Below are 17,051 nucleotides of genomic sequence, written 5' to 3' on the forward strand. Positions count from 1 at the left end.
TATATTATATTATATTATATTTATCCTGTCAATGGTTCCATCCAACATCTAGTGGCCATTAGACGAAGTGCAGCTTCAAGGTACTTCCGCTTTGGTTGCTCCGCTGTGCTGACACCTCGATTGTTGACAACCAGGAGGATGTAGGATTGTCCGAGGAGCCTTTAAAGGCACCATAAGCTGTTACCTTCCTGTATGTCTGTTCAGAGCGCCTCATGACCAGACTCATTCCTGTACAGCTGTCCGCGCTCAAACGCACTGCTAGTTTAGGTAAGAAGCACGGTGTTACAGCCGCAACCAGAGTGGGGGTGGGCTTTCTACTCGTGGAAGAGCTCCGTGGGTCGGTGGCTGCAGGTAGAGCCGAGAATGAATCACAACACGCCGCCACAGACTCACATGTTCGCCTTTTGCTTTATCACAGTTGCGCTGTCGGTTGTCGCCACGTTGGTCTGTTTGAATGAGAAAGGTAAAGTGAAGGAAAATGTGAAATTATTATTATTTCATTGCCGTTAGCTAAGCTATCCGTGGTTATATAACGCTTCATGGTGCCTGTTTTCCTCATGTTGGTGGAGGAGTTGACGGGTAGTTGGTTGTGTAACCAGGGTCACTAGGACCCCGCAGACACCTAGCATGGGCGGAGAAGCAGGCGGAGAAAGGTGAAGTTCCCCTCAGAGGACTGATCAGAGGTCAGTTCTGTAATTTCCCCAATGACGCTTGAGGCAGCGAAGGGGGCTCGCGGGCACCGATCCCCAGTCAGTTTATTTCAAAGTACTACGCTACGCATTTTGCTATCGACGTAAAAGGATAAACATAGACGGCTAGGCTTTAGCTAGCACACAGAGTTGATCTTTACAAGCTGCTGTGATGGTTCCCGTGTTAAAAACTACAACTAACAACCCCCCCCGAGCTGCCTAACGTTACATGGCCAGTTGTCGCTGTTGACGCTGTTCGGGGTTAGCGGCGCCCCGCGGCTTTGATGCAGCGAGGAGCAAAGATCCAGACCAGACGTCCATCATAATCCGCAGTGTCAACATCTCCATTCAACTCCTGCTGGCGGAGGGTTACTGTGAGCTTGGATCCGCTATGCAAGCCAACACAACGCGGGGCTTCCTGTGGTCGGACGTGGAGACGAGGACCTTGTTGAACATCTGGGGGGAGCAGGACATCCAGACGGCGCTGGATGGAAACTTCCGAAACAGCTTCGTGTACCGCGACGTCTCCCGGCGGCTGGCGGCGATGGGCTTTGAGAGGACACCGGAACAATGCAGGGTGCGGATCAAAAGCCTCAAGAGACAGTACCTGTTAGCGAAGGAAGGCAATCTGCGGAACAACGGGCAGTATCACAAGATCTGTAAGTTTTATGACACCATGGAGAGGATCCTGAGCAACCGGCCCGCTCTTGACCCCCAGGAGTTCATAGACAGCGGGGCCGGAGGAGAGGAGGCCGTGGACGGCCTGGAGGAGGATGGAGAGGATGCTCAGGATGTATACTCGGAGAGCACAGGGGAGTGTCCTTATCCTGCAGAGACTGAAGTGAAGTTGGAGTACCCAACTGTCCCCATATCTATTCCAGTTAAAGTGACAGTGGGCAATAACAGTAAGTGCCCCCTCCTTGTACGCATGAATTGGTCGGATGTGTTTTTTATTTATCATTACTAATCCTGATGATCTGATTGTGTATGCCCAAAAGGTGCTTCACATAAAGTCTCACCCCTCTCCACTTCAGGCGCTCCAGTGAGGCCACATAACAGCAGCCAGCCGGCCAGTAATTTGTCGTCCAGAACACCTAAGCGGCAGAGGAAGCGGCGTGCCAACTTCCCCATGGAGAAACTAATGGAGCAGTTCCTGGAGCAGAGTACCCAGGCCGAGGAGAACTTCTACCGCATGGAGGAGCAGCGCTTGCAGGCAGAGGACCGCCGCAGAGAAGCCGAACACACCAGAGAGCTGCACATGCTTCAGATGCTCGGCCAGATGTTCTCCAGCATCTCCTCCTCCAGGCCCAGCTCCGCGGCCACACCCTCCAAAACGGGTCCTCCTACCCGTGCTCCTGTGTTCTCCAGTGCCTCCCCGTCGTGTACACGTGGCCAATCCGGTCACGTCAGACGCCCTTCACCCCAGACAGACTGTTTCACCCAACAAGGTCAACTTTTGAACCCCGATCCGCAGGCACTAGGTATTAGTTTCGGTGTCATGTGTGCAGCCTCGAGGGGTAATGTGTGAAGAGAAAACTAAATTAAAGGCGTAGCCGCTGTAATGTGAAGGCTGATGGAGCCGTCACTCCATTACACTGGTTTTCTTTAGTTAGGTGGTTTGGTCATTTATCTTCATTTACAGCACATTGTTATGTCAGTTTTGATGTTGTTTTTGTTGCCAAATGTTTTGTCATTTTGTGTCTGTGGAAGATAAAAACTTGGGCCAAACAAGTATTCCACACTTTAAACACTTTTGTTTATTTCCTCAGTGTTTGAACGCTACTACAGTTTGGGGTCTACGTCACACAGAGGCATGGACGATGACCTCATCTCACTGATTAAAAGCATTGTCCCTCCACTGACATCCAAAAAGCACAAGGGACAAGATGGACGTATTGGGATCATTGGAGGATGCCAAGAGTACGTTGCACAAACAAACCGCTCTTCCTCAATATATCATTCACCAAACAAAAGTTAAATTTGTTACTCTGTAGAACTTCCTCCCTAATTCTTTTCATGTCCACTCTCTGAAGCTATACTGGAGCTCCATACTTTGCTGCCATCTCAGCATTAAAAGTGGTAAGCAGTCATTCTGTTCATGCGTCTGACAGATTAATGAAATTATATTGTTTTAGTTAAAGTCTAGTTCTGGTGGACTGACGGTACCTTTTTCTTGTCTCCAAGGGGGCTGACTTGTCTCATGTGTTCTGCACCAAAGATGCTGCAACTGTAATCAAATCATACAGTCCTGAGCTCATCGTTCACCCTGTTCTGTAAGTACAGATCCACTCAGCACAATTGTTATCTGAATGTCATTGTGACCAAACACCATTCTTTCATTGGAGTTGTAAATCTGAACATTTATAGAAGAACTAAGTTAGGTTGATTTTATGTACTCACAAATCACATTGAATTCAAACTTTAGTGACACACGTAGTAGTGTAGTATAAATACCTGCATGAATGCACTGTGCGTTGTTATGATGGTGCTTTCTCACTGTCATTCTCTGAGTGGAGAATTGGTTTATGGCTTGCCATAATGCCTGTAAGCTCTTTGTTGTCTTTAAGCCAGCAACCTGGATAGCTCACCTGGTGGAGCTGAGGCCTCAACCCTGTCACTCTTCAGCTGCCACTAACAATTAGTTTGTTTTTGTTTGTATAATTATATTGCTGTAGATAGACTTTTCAACTATGAATTTCCATCATGCTCTGTCAATGTGAATTCTGGGGGTCAAAGAACTTCCAGTGAAAAATCGATATGTTTGTCCTCGGTCAGTGCACTTAGTGCGCTTGAAGCTGACAAAAAGCCACCATGAATGTGTTATGATAAGCCACGAGCACACTGTGTATACTTGTAGAATCACCTTGAGTGATTAGGAACAACTGTAAAGAAATTACCTTGAGAAGAGTTGTTTTGCTTCATAGTCAAGTTATAGTAATGTTTTCAGCTGAACATTTTACCACCACCCACAACCACAATTTCAGATGAATGTCTCCTGACATGTGACAGAACAGGTATTTTTTGACTCGTAGTATAAAAAAATAAACTAGTGCTGCATTCCATTCAGGTGAACTCGTTCCTGGGTCCTGGTATCCAGCCGTCGTTAACTTGTCATAGCAGGAAAAAGTACTGCTGAAACACATTTTGTCAAAGAGGGCTCAGTTTTATTAAGTGTCTCAGTAAGCGAGAATAGGACAGTGGGCCAGCGTGTACAATACCAGGAGCCTGTAACTCACCTAAATGGGATGCAGTTGATACACCTGAGCGTTTCCTGCTATGATATTCCAAAATTTGTGCAACACACAATTTTGAGGCTTGTACACATCCCTTTTTTTAACTCCTGGTCTTCACCTTGTGTGTGTGTGTGTGTGTGTGTGTGTTTGTGTTTGTGTGTGTGTGGTTACCATGGTAAAATTGATTCACAAGACTTTTTATCAACAAAAATCAGGATTATTTTGCACAAGGCATAAAAGAGCAAATAGCTTTTGGAAAGTAAGAGCATTTGAACACATCTGACGTGTGTGTCTTTGTTTGTGTCTGTGTTTACGAAGGGACAGTCCTAACGCAGTCGAAGAGATAGAAAAATGGCTCCCAAGACTGCACGGCCTTGTGGTGGGACCAGGTCTAGGGAGAGAAGACTTGTTACTGAAAACAGCCAAGGCATGTGGAACATATTCACTCTCCCTTGCACTCAGAACTCCTAGGCCATCTGCTTGTGCATAACCACAAAACTGAGCTAAAGTCACATTTTTAACAGTTGTTAGAACACAGTGACGGATTTTAAGCTGCAACAACACAACTCCTCATGTTGTGGCTCCCTGTGACTGATAATGGTGAAATCTGTAACTTCATAGCTTTATAAACTTGTGAGAATTTCAGAGAAATTTGAGAAATTCCTCGTACTGGTGATTACATCTTTCTCTGAAAGAAGCCTGTGTACACTGCTGCTTATAATATTAGTGGCACTTTGAACTTGAATCTTTCAGTCTATTGTGGGTAAAGAAACACATACATGTGAAACTACTGTCTTTCGGGTAAATAGGGCCATTTTACTGTACAGTTGGACTTGTAGCCCAATTTGAAACCATGTATATGTGCACATAAAGCTTTTGTTTAGTGTAGCCTAAAGAGAACATTACATTTAATTAAACATTGTAACACTTTTTTCCTGTCTCTTTTAGGAGGTGATAGAGAAGTCTAAAGCCAGAGATATCCCTATAGTCATTGACGCAGTAAGTCTCAGGTTTAAGCTATTGAACAGATGGGTTTTTATTTGCAAAGCTATACACAATCACTGACCCTGAAAGTTTGTTTTTAACAGGACGGCTTATGGCTAGTAACACAGCAACCATCTGTCATTCAAGGGTATCCGAAGGGCATCCTTACACCTAACTTCATGGAGTTCACCCGACTGTACGAGTCACTGGTGGGTCTCTCTGCAGAGTTCACTCGGTTCAGTTCACCAACTGAAGGCGTATAACATATACTTCTGTGTGTTAATGTATTTGTCTTGTCTGTGTGTGTGTGTGTGTGTGTGTGTGTGTTGCTGTCTCAGCACCATGAGCCCATGGACAGCAATGATCACCAACGCAATGTCCTGCAGCTCAGTGTAGCCATGGGCAACCTCACTCTGGTGCTAAAAGGAGAACAGGATATCATTACAGATGGCAGTAAGGGTTAGTATAAAGCCCATATACAGTATAAAAGCAATATTTATATTTCTGAGAAGCTTCAGAGCTGTTTTTGTTTGGTGACTGTGACTTCTTGTTTCCAGTGATCTCATGCAGCATTGAAGGCAGTGGGAGAAGATGTGGTGGACAGGGTGATCTTCTATCTGGATCTTTGGGAGTTTTGGCACACTGGGCCCATGCTGCTTCTGCAGCTGGACTATTGAGAAGGTGAACACATGATTGGCTGTTTTTTGCATTGTGTTTTGAAGGTCCAGTGTGTAACATTTAGGAGCATCTGTTGGCAGAGATTGAATATAATGTCCATAACTATGTATTCATTAGTGTATAATCACCTGAAAATAATATTTGTTACCTTAATGAGCAGTCTACAGAGGGAGCAGGGTCTTTTCTACAGAGTCTGCCATGTTGAACCTCCGTGCCCAGAAAGAACAAACCAAACATGCATGTAGCATTTTTGCGAGTGGTATTCAGTTGACTAGAATGTAGGACGTTTGTTTGTTGTTGAGCTGAAACGATTAGTCAATTAACTTATTATGTAGATTAACTAATCAAAGTGTAATATTTTACAGATTTAAATATATGTTTATGTATATGTCGTCCTCCAGTGTGAATCCATCGGTGGTTGCAGCATACGGGGCCTGCTCTCTTACAAGACAGTGCAACAGTCAAGCGTTCCAGCGACATGGCAGGTCCACTACTACATCGGACATGATCCAGGAGATTGGATCAGCCTTCAAAAAGTTGTTTGAAAGCTGAAAAGGCCAACTATAATAAATAGTTTTAAAAGCTATAAATACATACTCAGATTTGCATTCTTAAAAGCTGTTAATATAACCTACGGGTGGGCTAGTAGAAAATGTTCTCATCAAGCTGAATTTGAATGAAGATGTGGACTATGCTTTCAAAGACAGCACTTAAAATGTGGTGCACTGACGTTTTAGGTGTATTAAATGAACTCTGCAAGAAAACCAACAAACACTGTCTTCCATCTGTCAAGTAGAATTATGAATTGATTCACTAAAGCTACATTTTTCACAGCCCACCAAAGAGACTGAGATGGTAAGACAAACAGGGCCACAGTAAACCAGAAACCTGTTTTTGAAATAAATAATATTTTGTCTGACTTTTTGAACAAGTTCTTGGATGTGGTACATCAGGGGTTTCTCAAGCATACCCAAATAGCATTAGCTTATGTCTGGGCCTCAATTTTTTTGCAAGATTTCCTATGACAGCAAATGTAAAAAATTTACTTTTATTAATGCAATAATAATTCCATCATCATTTTATTAGATTCAGCATTTATGTTCTCCATTATAAGAATAGTTTGTGAATGAGTCGGTTTTGTGTGGGGGTTTTTTTTTTATGTTTTTTATTTCATCTGGTGGCCCCCACTGACAAAAACACCAGCCTACATTATGGCAACATACCTTTGTTGCCACATGATGGCAATGTTGACTAAGAACATGGGAACAAACAACCACAGTTATGTCTTATGAGAGCAGACACTGTAACGTTACGCGTCAAAGCGAACCAAATTCTGGTATTGAGCGAGTATCACGGAGTGGCAATATAAAACGTATTGTTACAGAAACAATTCATCACACAAGGCTGCTGAGGTGAAGCGTATGTGAAGGTATCGAACCTGTGTCCGGTTGCTATAGCTGCGGGGTCGTGCTGTACATGCGCACAGCTAACGGGCTCTGAGCGCTAACGTTAGCCGCTGCTGGGCTAACTTAGCTGGGCTCTTTACACACGACCTAGCGGTAGCAGCGGGACCGGGAGCGGCACCACGGAGGGTCAAACACAGCAGAAAGACCACCGATATCCACGCAGGTAACTCCCTCTGTGAGCAGCCACCTCTGTACGTTTAGTGAAGTTGTGTTGAATGTTTGTTCTGGCTGTGGTTGGTGCCGCGGCTCGTTCAGCAACGTTATGCGCGAAAAGCTAGCAGAAGCTAATTTGGCTAACAGTTACATTGAAGCGAACACGATGGACGTAAGACCGCGTAAAGTGTCACAATGATCGCTTATAATGTCCGCATCTCTCGGTCATTTGTCTGTGTGTGGTTTGCCTGTTTGTTTATTAACGTGTTCTGTGATTGTTTACGTCGTGGGTGAGAGGAGTGAAACGTCCCTCTCACGTTTGATCTCCGTGTTTGTCACATTATTAAAACCTTCCGCGTTGAAGCTGACGGTGGTCTGATTGAGCGGTAAACTCGTGTTTCATTTATATAATATATCTGTGTATCTGAGCAGTCCAACTCAAACCTGCGGAGACGGTAAAGTTGGTGTAACGTTACTGGACGTGAACGCAACCTCGCCAGTAACGTTAGCTGGCCACCGTGAGTAACACTGAACTGAAGTCAAACATTCAAACTCAGCAGTGAACTCGTTCGTGGTGAATTTCACATTAATGTGGCAGCTTATTATTCCGCGTCCACGTCTTTAATAAGGTTTCCTAGTGTTACCGTGAGTTCTGGATAACGTTACTGTTACTGTTGTCTCCTCCGACCTTTCAGAAGAGCCCGAGTGCTGCTGCAGACACTCTTATGTGGTTATATTCTCCTTGAGCTCAGTTGTTTTCCGTCGGTCCCGAACCAGTGAGCTCTCTGTTGGCAGCTCTATAGTACACGTAGCAATGTTCAGGATGGCTGGGTTGTTGCCCCCCTCCCCCCTTTCACTGTGGTCGATATTTCCGTACTGGTTTCACATAATTTATACTGGGAAACAAGACATACTTATCACAATACTTACGAAAACAAAATTACTTTTCTTTTTTTTTTTCCTGCACCGTTGAGCCTTTGAAGCTGCAGGAGCACTAACTTTACAGCTACAATACAAACTGTAATAGTGATTTGTTGTTAACAGGTGCAGCTGTTGGAGCGTCCTGGAGCCGCAATGTTGAACCCAGCCAATGGAGACCCGAGCCACGTTGTTGTGAATTATGTAGAGGAGTATTTGGACCTGGTGGAGTCACTACCTTTTGATTTGCAGAGGAGTGTGTCCCTCATGAAGGAAATTGATGCCAAGTATCAAGGTAAAAAAAAAAAAAGAAGCTGTACAGTGCAGACACTGATCTGCTCTTTCTAGTCTTTCTAGAGGTTACACAAATCATATAGTAACATAGATAACATGAATCGATTTACATTACAGATACCGTAACTGAGAATGTCAAACACTGTGAGCAGAAATGTGTATGTCGCTGCTGTTTGGTTTAGTAGGATATTGAGTAAACAGGAATTCTGCAGTACTTTAGAGAGAGTGTACAGTGGTCAACAGGTAATACAGCAATATGGTCTTTGTCTTGAATGTGCATTGCAGGTGAGCACGCAATTCAGCAAATATGGAGAGTTGACTTACATTAATAAATGATGTATATCTATATCTAAAACCAAAAAAACTGCACTCCTGCATCTAAGTTATTTCCAGTTTATTTCTCATTAATCCAGGTAAATTAGCAGATACCTCCCGAGTGTACAAACCGAACACTTCACAAGTTAATAAAAATAAAAGCTATAATGTACATTGTAGCTGCATGTCTGAACCCACCGGCTCTTAACCTCTCTCACTAGATCGAGCCTCACTGCAACCACTGTGCTCTCGCAGCAGTTTCATTACCATCCCCCCCAAAGCAGTCAGTCTCGCCTCCTGTATTAGCCGTGTGGCATGCTTGATCAACAGTTTGTTAACCAGAGACTAAACCGACAGATTGGTCTCCAGGTGTTTGATAACCCTTTTAAACTTCACAAATATTATAATGCAGTAGTAAGAAAACAACATTTTATTTATTTGATTCACTCGCGCCGAGCCAGCATATGTGTATGGAAAAGAGTTAATAATGGACGGTCAAGAAAATGATGTACTATGACAAGTAATCATTTTCTTTTGTGTGTACTTTCAGTATTCTTATTCCTGCTTGATTTTTTTTCCCCCTCTCAATTTCTTCTCTGGCAGATGTTCTGAAGGAGCTTGATGATGCTTATGAACGGTATCGCCGGGAGTCGGACTCACTTCAGAGGAGAAAGCTTCAGTTATCCATTCAGAGGGCGCTGATTCGCAGTCAAGAGCTCGGAGATGAGAAGATCCAGATTGCTGGTCAAATGGTACGTAACACACACACACACACACACACCCTGCAGCTGCTCCGGCAGAACTGCTCTATGGCAAACCTCCAGGTGTGAGTGTGTATAAGTGCTTCCCTGGAGCATGTGTGCTCAGAAAATCTACCCCGAGTAAATAAACAGGAAAAAAGGATTTATGAGTCCGCTAAAAGGCCCTTTTGTATTGGAGTGTATTAGGGTTTTCCATTTTGCATACATTTGAACTTCACTGCGATTGGTAATTACCAGTGAACACTTAATTTGATCATTTGCAAGCCTCGAGCCGCATACTGAATCTTTTTATTAGAGTTACACACTAGAGGGTTATTAATTTACAATATTTAACCTTCTCATTCACATTTGTTTGGTCTGTCAAAGTTGAAAGAAGATGCATCTTTACTGGATTGTGTTCACCTGATATTTTGGGTAACATTTTGAATATAAGCATTCACCTTTTATTTTAGGAGTTAGTCTGATAAATTAAGGAAATAAATGTGTATATTTTTCAAAGTTTGTTTCCAGCAGAAATTAAATTCTTTTCACATAGAAAATCTTCAAAACATATGATTTATCCAAGGCAGGCAATGAGCTAATTGTTGTCCACATGTACTCCAAACGACAGCAGGTAGAGCTTTACACTAAAATATGAACTTTCTTTGTTTCAGGTGGAGTTGGTTGAGAACCGAACGCGACAAATAGACTGGCACTCTGAACTTCTCCTCTCCTCCCAAGAAGTCCCAGAGAGCCACGTTCCCACAACAACGTGCATGACGACCACCGCAGCGTCCATGATGTCGTCATCTTCATCGGCCACCATCACTCCAGGCAAAACCGGCCACCATGACAAGAAGCGCGACGAGGTTACCCCAGGCTCAGGCGGCGGGGACAAGGCTGGAGGGAAACGCTCAAGACGTCAGAAAAATGGCGAAAATCGGGAAAGTTACGGGGGTCTGGACCACACGGAGGAAGTGGGTCTGGGGGCCTCCCGGGAAAAGAGAGCCAAAACATCTTCCAAGAAGAAGAAAAGGTCAAAAGGGAAGTCTGAGAGAGAAGTGTCCCCCCCAGACCTGCCCATCGATCCAGACGAGCCAACGTACTGCCTGTGTGAGCAGGTGTCCTACGGCGAGATGATCGGCTGCGACAACGACGAATGCCCCATTGAGTGGTTTCATTTCTCCTGTGTCGGGCTCCATCATAAGCCCAAGGGGAAGTGGTACTGCCCCAAGTGTAGAGGAGAGAATGAGAAGACCATGGACAAGGCCTTAGAGAGGGCCAAGAAGGAGAGGGCATACAACAGGTAGCTCGCTCTGTCTGGCCCAATGAACACTGTTGAGTAAATATGTATTTTTATGTCCCGCCCTTGTTTCCATTTACTGTCAACGCTGTTTTAAAAAGTAAAAAAAAAAAGATGAGAGGGAACTTGTAAATAGTTATTTTTATAACTGCTGCATAGCTGAGAAACAAGATCGCTCCCTCCTGGTTAGGATCATTTGTAAAGAATGGATTTAGTACAATACAACCTGCATGTAACCAGCTGTCATGCACTTCCCCCGTTGTTGTCATCATGCATGCACACTCCCACTCCATCACATATGCTCAATAATAAATAAAACCTTTCTAAACAAAGAAGAGTTTTATGTTTATGACATCATTAAGGGTCGAGTGAAGAAACGCAGTGCACAGACGCACACTTGCTGGTGAACAAAGTGGTGAATAAAGCAGCTCTACAGCCAGATATTTATACAGTAGAGACCAAAAACAGCTAAAAGAGTCAATATTGGACTTAAATTCATCAAGTGGTCAGAAACACAACTTCAAATAAATGATAATGTTGCTCTGTTAAAAGTGTTAGTTACTGCAGGTTTAAAGGTTAGGTTTATTCATACATTTCTTAATACAACCTGTCAGTACTGGCCAGGAATGTATGTGATGGGGGGACAAAATCCAAAGTCCATGTTCTGTGTTCTGACTTGTAAAGTTCAGCAAACGCTAATATGAGGCTCCAGCAGTCTAAGTTACACAATACAATTAATTACCTTACAAGCTGTATTTATGGTATTTCAGTGGAGACTTTGCTTGCAGAGCTGCAGCAGAGAGAGTAACATGAGGACATTGTGTACTAAAAGGACTGTAACTTAGTACAGTATTGTATTAACGTACAATTGAAAATGTGAACTACAATGTGGAGTATAACATTTCACACACCGTTCAAACAAAATGGTGTAAATATAGTGCACTATATAGTAAACACATGGTTTCAGACAACTGAGCCTATATTCCTCTGAATTATTGAATACGAGCTGAAACAAACATTAAAGATTCACATTATAAACTGCTCTAACATAGATGCAAAAGAATTATTGGGACAGATAAATTATCAGCCAATAAAAATTATTGTTATAATTAAATTACAGCCGATAAATTATTGGTTGATATCAATAATTTGTCTTTAATTCTTATACAAAACAATTGATAGCTTTAACCTTACTAGAAAAAATAAAAGTGAGTTCGTTGTTGTTGTTGTTGATAGAGATGTCAGATATCATCAGAGATGCGGAATATTAAATCATCTGTCTGCTAAACTTTTGTACTCTCCGGTGTGTCAAAACTACAGGTTATAAATGTATAAATATTGGTTATTTTATCGGCCATGACAAGCAGGTAATTATTACTGGCTTAGCAAGGATTTAAGTCCCATGTTATTTAGTGCCGTTATTAAATAGATGGATTATATTTATATACACAGCCATGGTTTACCTCAGATTGATTTCTGGGTCTTCTTAACATAAATCTCATACAAACTCAGCGTAAGTATTAACTCCAGTCAAAGCAAATGAAGTAATTACATCAAATACAAATAAAACGCTTCCCACATGAGGATGAATTTGCCTTTTTTTTTTATTTACAAGTGCTGAAAAAATGACATGGGGGACAACCAGTGCAAAATCTGTACATAAATTCAGTTGCAGGTTTCTTATATACATGAGTACTGAACAGGAACGTGAATACACTCTTTCTGTCATGCATGTAACAGAGTTCACAACACAGCAAAAGACTCGGTGTAAAGATGTCTGATTTAGTTGTAGTCCGTGATGCTCAGGCTGCTCATTCTCCCAAGGAAAGGTAGGATGATCACATTGGAGCCCAGACAAACTGACAGAAAAGATGAGGAGCACAACAGAATAGGACCCATGATTTGATTAATACACCCTCCAAGACATTTAACATCATTAGTCATGGGGAGTTATTACAGCAAGTTAGAACACACCAGAAATTTGGGGATAATGGCCCACAAGTCCATACTGACAAAAAACATCAAGGCAAGATTCAGCACAGTTCCCCTGATGGACTGGAAAAGGGGGATAGAATAGAAAAAATAAATCCCTCTTGGTGGGCAAAAAAAACAAATGTTTTATAACGGGAGGTTGGAGGTAAAGTGCATAAAAGCTTAAAATCAAAAAGGTGGGGGGGGGGGCCCAAAAAATAAGAGGTACTCCACTAAAACTTGCAGCACACACAGCTTAACAATGGAGAGAGCAGCTATCACGATTGTCAGGTCAACTGTCTCTCCAGCTTTGTTCTACAATGGCAGACACACGTTTCTCGTACTCCCGCTTGTTCTCCTGGTACAGCTGAGCTGCCTGGCTGTTGGCTGGACTGTTGGGGTTTGGTTCATCAAGCAGGGACTGGGGAGAGGAAGATAAACGAGGAAGGTGAGAATGTTTCACTGCATCAACCCATTCCTCTGCATCGTAGTTACACGGCTTCACATGTTGGCATTTGTTTTTTAAACTGGGCTTTAGTTTTGTTTTCTTATGTAGTCAATTATTTTTACCACTAAATAGTATATGGAACAACCAATAAATATAAGTAAATATATGTATTTAACAATTGATTAATCAAGATAATAATCAAACAAATTAACAAATAGTGAAAATAATTAGTTGTAGACCTTAGCATTAAATTTAAAATTGCCCTTTCCTAGTGATTTACTTTATCAATCAGTGATTTTTTTTGTCTAACAATAGAAAATTGTATAGCAATTCTGATATATAGTCAAAATGCCAAATATGTGGTGGTTAGAGCTTCTCAGAGTTGCAGATAGGGTTTGTTTTCTCTGTTTGATGTCACTGTAAGATAAGGTGTGCCTGCATTCTTTAACATCTATTACTGTATTGTTGTTTACTATTTACCTGGATAGATGTGAGAATAGAGGAGACATCATAAGTGGGACTCCAACGATTCTGTAGGATGTCCAAACATATACTGCCATCTGCATAGACTGTGGATAAAAACACAATTATACACTACCCGCCGATATCCTCACTGCAACGTGCCAGGTGATAAGACAATATTCCTACCATTTGGATGAAACATCTTTGACACAAATCGTACTGTGGGGGGTTTGTTGGGGTATTCTTCTGTGAACTCTACAATGAGTTTAAATGTACCTGGAACAAAGACAAGACACACAAAAAATGATTTATGAGCCATGACACCTGTGTGTGTGTGGGGAGGAATGTTTCAAGGCAGTGACTTCTAACGTTGTATACTACAGGTTTAACAAGTGTAGAAAACTCCTCAGGAATAATCTTCAAAGGGGGAAATGAAAAACATGACTTTAAATAAGACAGTGTCTGTTGAAATACTTTCATTTGTGACACTTATTTGATTATAAGGTAATACGACAGTGCGTTTCATATTATTTAAGTTACATAGTGAGTTGTGTGTGATACTCCTGAATTAGATCTTGGTTGGAGTATCACCGTAATACAAGTAGAAAAACACAATTTGAGTGGGTTGTTTAGCAACTGGCATCTATGTAGTCATTTTCAAAGCAGAGGGTTTGGATGTGGTGAAGTTATAATGTGCCTTACTACACAACACAGTACATGATCACAGGGAGACACTTACCATCCTCAAAGGGAGTTCCTTCAGGGCTGTGAGGATCGAGAAAAAAAAAAGTGTTCACTCATTTTGCATTTCCCACACAAAATGACCAGACATGCATTTGGGAAACATTTCTGTCCATATTGAGGCTGTGCATCAGTATCTTACCCAAATATGACTGCGTTCCACACCATGATGTTGTTTTCAGATGGAGCACCACTAACCCCAGCTGGAGGGTCCTCTTGTAGCCTAAATAACAAAAACAAAAGAAGCAGACCTCTAAAATATACTTCACTAACAGGAAGCTACATTTATTCTGCCAGACAACAGTAAGGTGACACAAGCTCAACCATAGTTAATATTTCAAACAAACATAAATCTTCCAGCTGATGTGGCAGCTACAGCAGCCACATTTAACCCTTTTAGTTTTCAGAAAATGCAAACATTGAACTGTCTCTGCAAATAAACCAAGTCAGTGCCATATATCATGTAAATATCGAACATTGTAGTTTCTTATTAAGTACTATGCATTCTCAAAAACCAGCAGTAATCGTCTGACTGTTTAACAGCCAGCGTTTCAGGGCTTCCGGTGCAGCCAGCAGATATCTGGGCCAATACTGGCTCTTTTGTTCACCGGCCATTATTTATAGTCCAATAAGCAACTTCATACGCAAGACTGGAGCTGGAGTTGAGAGACCACATATCAGCTGTTCTCTGTCAACAGACCCACCTGAATGCAGACAGACCTACAAAAGGTGTTCCCCTGCTTGCAACCACAGCGCGTACAAACATGACTGGTCAATACTGCCCTGGCTACAAAGGGAACCAGAACTTCAGATACCTAACTCTTGTCCACTGCCTACAGATTCTGCACTCACGTGAAGATGTGGTTTACAGAGACTACAGACACTGTGGCAGCTTTCAGTTTTAATAAGGGGGTTTGTCTCAGTTTATGATTAACCTTACGCTAAAACCAACATACCACTGGTATTAAAGTAAGATCAATTAGGCTTCTGAGCATTATATAGATGACATTTGTTTATCAGAATCCCCATTAGCTGTAGATGAAAGAGCAGCTGTTGTTCTGAGGGCCACACAATCCATTCACCAATAATCTCCTTATCTTATTGACCCAAGCAAAACAAGAACACTGTAGTAACAGATTAATACTCAAATGTTCATCTCTTAGGACACATATCTAACTCAAGCTGTCAGCTGCACCATCACTACTGGGTAATAAAGGTTTCTCTGTAGCTTACTCAGACACACTTATCAACACTTCAACACTGTCCTTCCTTTGAGAACCCGACAGTCACCAGGGTCATTTAAACGGGCATATAGAGGGATTTATTTCCTCACTGTGGCACATTGTACAGCCTGCTCTTAGCTCCAGTAACAGATTGTTCCTCACTGTTGATGTGTCTGCATTGTTGCTTCCGCTATGGCTTAATGCTGATCTACTCAGGTCGAACATCACATTCACCTGGGACGACAGCTCAACACCGAGCACCAACCAAACTCTGATTAACTAAATACTTTACCCGTATGGTTTCAACACAGATAACGTTAATGTTGGTCGGCAGCGTGTTAATGTTAAAGAGACAGGCTTAACTCAATTCACGGACCGCTGAGGTTGGACACGTTGCATTCAATATGTGTAGCCCCGATGGTAAAATGGTCAGATCACCTGGCCACTCGCCACGGACATTTAAATGTAAGCTGGTTGAAAGAGTTCGCTGTGAGCCGTAAACTGTGACAGACAGTAACCCTAGTCGACCACCGCTAACCTGTTAGCATGTATCAGCTAGCACTGTTAGCTCCTAGCTGCGGTCGAAGCACTTCTACAATTTTGACGTTATTTCACTTAAATGTTTCAGGTTCGTGGAAACTTGAGATGAATTGCACAGTTTCTGCGTTACGTTCGTATTTTACAGTGGGTGTTGGTGAGTTAGAAGGTTTATATTGAACATAATGTTCAGCTATGCCAAGCTAACGAGAGCTAGGCTAATGTTAGCTGTTTTTGACAAATCATAGCTAACTAACATTATCGGCAGTTTCTGACCGTCAACTTACCGTTTAAAATCTCTCATGAGTCTCCTTCTAGCCGGGGTTGACATGGCTTAACTTGAGTAACGCGTAGTGACAATACTGATACGTTAACTGGAGCTTATTTTATAAAAACCTTATATTGTATTTAATGTTATTTGACTCCCTTCCCGGGGCAGCCCGTCTCTCTCGATAATCCGGGCTCTCTGGTTAGCACAGCTAGGTTTACCGGACGATACCACTTCATGGAAGGAGTGGGAGACAACTTCAAGGGCCAAGTTAAACAGACTTTTCTGGCCACGTAACATCACTACAGGCATCCGGTGCCGTTATTAAAATATGTTTTGGTCATTACTTTATTCTATACGCCAAATCACACGTATCTACTAGGTTGTTTTATTTACCAGCATTTGTTTTTCTCCCCCCGCTCTCATTGAGATCGTCTGCTGTTACGGGGCGTGGTCACAATGACGCGGTGTTTGTGCAGCACAGCTATGATGAAGGTCGCTCCCAGTGACAGGTGACTGTTGGCAGGGTACACCACCATAGGTGTGCCCCTACATGTGAGGCCGGGGGGGGGGTCTGCTCTATTTAGATTAATATTGTCGATAAAACTTAAGTGCATATTAGTTACAA

At 42.4% G+C, this 17,051-nt stretch overlaps 3 protein-coding genes across 8 annotated transcripts; 2 read left to right on the plus strand and 1 right to left on the minus strand.

Moving 5' to 3' along the window:
• The first annotated feature begins 78 nt into the window (after positions 1-78).
• Positions 79-6,358, plus strand: naxd (NAD(P)HX dehydratase). 5 transcript variants are annotated; one of them, XM_035676123.1, is made up of 11 exons: positions 499-1,594; positions 1,724-2,170; positions 2,459-2,609; positions 2,723-2,768; positions 2,874-2,962; positions 4,241-4,349; positions 4,871-4,921; positions 5,011-5,115; positions 5,245-5,365; positions 5,464-5,587; positions 5,986-6,358. In XM_035676123.1, exons 1-11 carry the CDS (start codon positions 1,081-1,083, stop codon positions 6,134-6,136), a joined length of 1,908 nt encoding a protein of 635 aa, XP_035532016.1. In that variant the 5' UTR covers positions 499-1,080; the 3' UTR covers positions 6,137-6,358. The 5 variants fall into 5 exon arrangements, with proteins under 5 accessions (XP_035532018.1, XP_035532020.1, XP_035532019.1 ...); XM_035676124.1 differs by having other exon boundaries at positions 1,724-2,137; XM_035676125.1 differs by lacking the exons at positions 499-1,594; positions 1,724-2,170 and adding an exon at positions 79-351.
• Positions 6,359-6,898: 540 nt separating this feature from the next.
• On the plus strand, positions 6,899-11,105 carry ing1 (inhibitor of growth family, member 1). Of its 2 annotated transcripts, none has more exons than XM_035676130.1 (4): positions 6,899-7,225; positions 8,248-8,416; positions 9,334-9,482; positions 10,145-11,105. In XM_035676130.1, the coding sequence occupies exons 2-4, from the start codon at positions 8,278-8,280 to the stop codon at positions 10,778-10,780; spliced, it is 924 nt and encodes a 307-aa protein (XP_035532023.1). In that variant the 5' UTR covers positions 6,899-7,225; positions 8,248-8,277; the 3' UTR covers positions 10,781-11,105. The 2 variants fall into 2 exon arrangements, with proteins under 2 accessions (XP_035532023.1, XP_035532022.1); XM_035676129.1 differs by having other exon boundaries at positions 6,900-7,213.
• Positions 11,106-12,359: 1,254 nt separating this feature from the next.
• Positions 12,360-16,658, minus strand: ube2al (ubiquitin conjugating enzyme E2 A, like). Its single transcript, XM_035676131.1, has 6 exons — positions 16,443-16,658; positions 14,538-14,618; positions 14,394-14,419; positions 13,841-13,930; positions 13,673-13,761; positions 12,360-13,165 (listed from the first exon to the last, which is right to left on the minus strand). Exons 1-6 carry the CDS (start codon positions 16,484-16,486, stop codon positions 13,037-13,039), a joined length of 459 nt encoding a protein of 152 aa, XP_035532024.1. The 5' UTR covers positions 16,487-16,658; the 3' UTR covers positions 12,360-13,036.
• Positions 16,659-17,051: the final 393 nt, after the last annotated feature.

This window comes from Morone saxatilis, unplaced genomic scaffold (genome assembly GCF_004916995.1).
Source record: "Morone saxatilis isolate NCDOM2014 unplaced genomic scaffold, NCSU_SB_2.0 Contig5, whole genome shotgun sequence".
In the NCBI taxonomy this organism is placed as follows: Eukaryota; Metazoa; Chordata; class Actinopteri; family Moronidae; genus Morone; species Morone saxatilis.

Excerpts from the sequence above, each read along its gene's own strand:
- naxd (XM_035676123.1), top strand. The coding sequence starts at position 1,081 with ATGCAAGCCAACACAACGCGGGGCTTCCTGTGGTCGGACGTGGAGACG. Across the intron at positions 5,116-5,244 it reads CCCGACTGTACGAGTCACTG|CACCATGAGCCCATGGACAG; the intron begins GTGGGTCTCTCT and ends TTGCTGTCTCAG. Across the intron at positions 5,588-5,985 it reads GCAGCTGGACTATTGAGAAG|TGTGAATCCATCGGTGGTTG; the intron begins GTGAACACATGA and ends GTCGTCCTCCAG.
- ing1 (XM_035676130.1), top strand. The coding sequence starts at position 8,278 with ATGTTGAACCCAGCCAATGGAGACCCGAGCCACGTTGTTGTGAATTAT. Across the intron at positions 8,417-9,333 it reads AATTGATGCCAAGTATCAAG|ATGTTCTGAAGGAGCTTGAT; the intron begins GTAAAAAAAAAA and ends CTTCTCTGGCAG. Across the intron at positions 9,483-10,144 it reads TCCAGATTGCTGGTCAAATG|GTGGAGTTGGTTGAGAACCG; the intron begins GTACGTAACACA and ends TCTTTGTTTCAG.
- ube2al (XM_035676131.1), bottom strand. The coding sequence starts at position 16,486 with ATGTCAACCCCGGCTAGAAGGAGACTCATGAGAGATTTTAAACG. Across the intron at positions 13,931-14,393 it reads AGGAACTCCCTTTGAGGATG|GTACATTTAAACTCATTGTA; the intron begins GTAAGTGTCTCC and ends TCTTTGTTCCAG. Across the intron at positions 13,166-13,672 it reads CTATTCTCACATCTATCCAG|TCCCTGCTTGATGAACCAAA; the intron begins GTAAATAGTAAA and ends TCCTCTCCCCAG.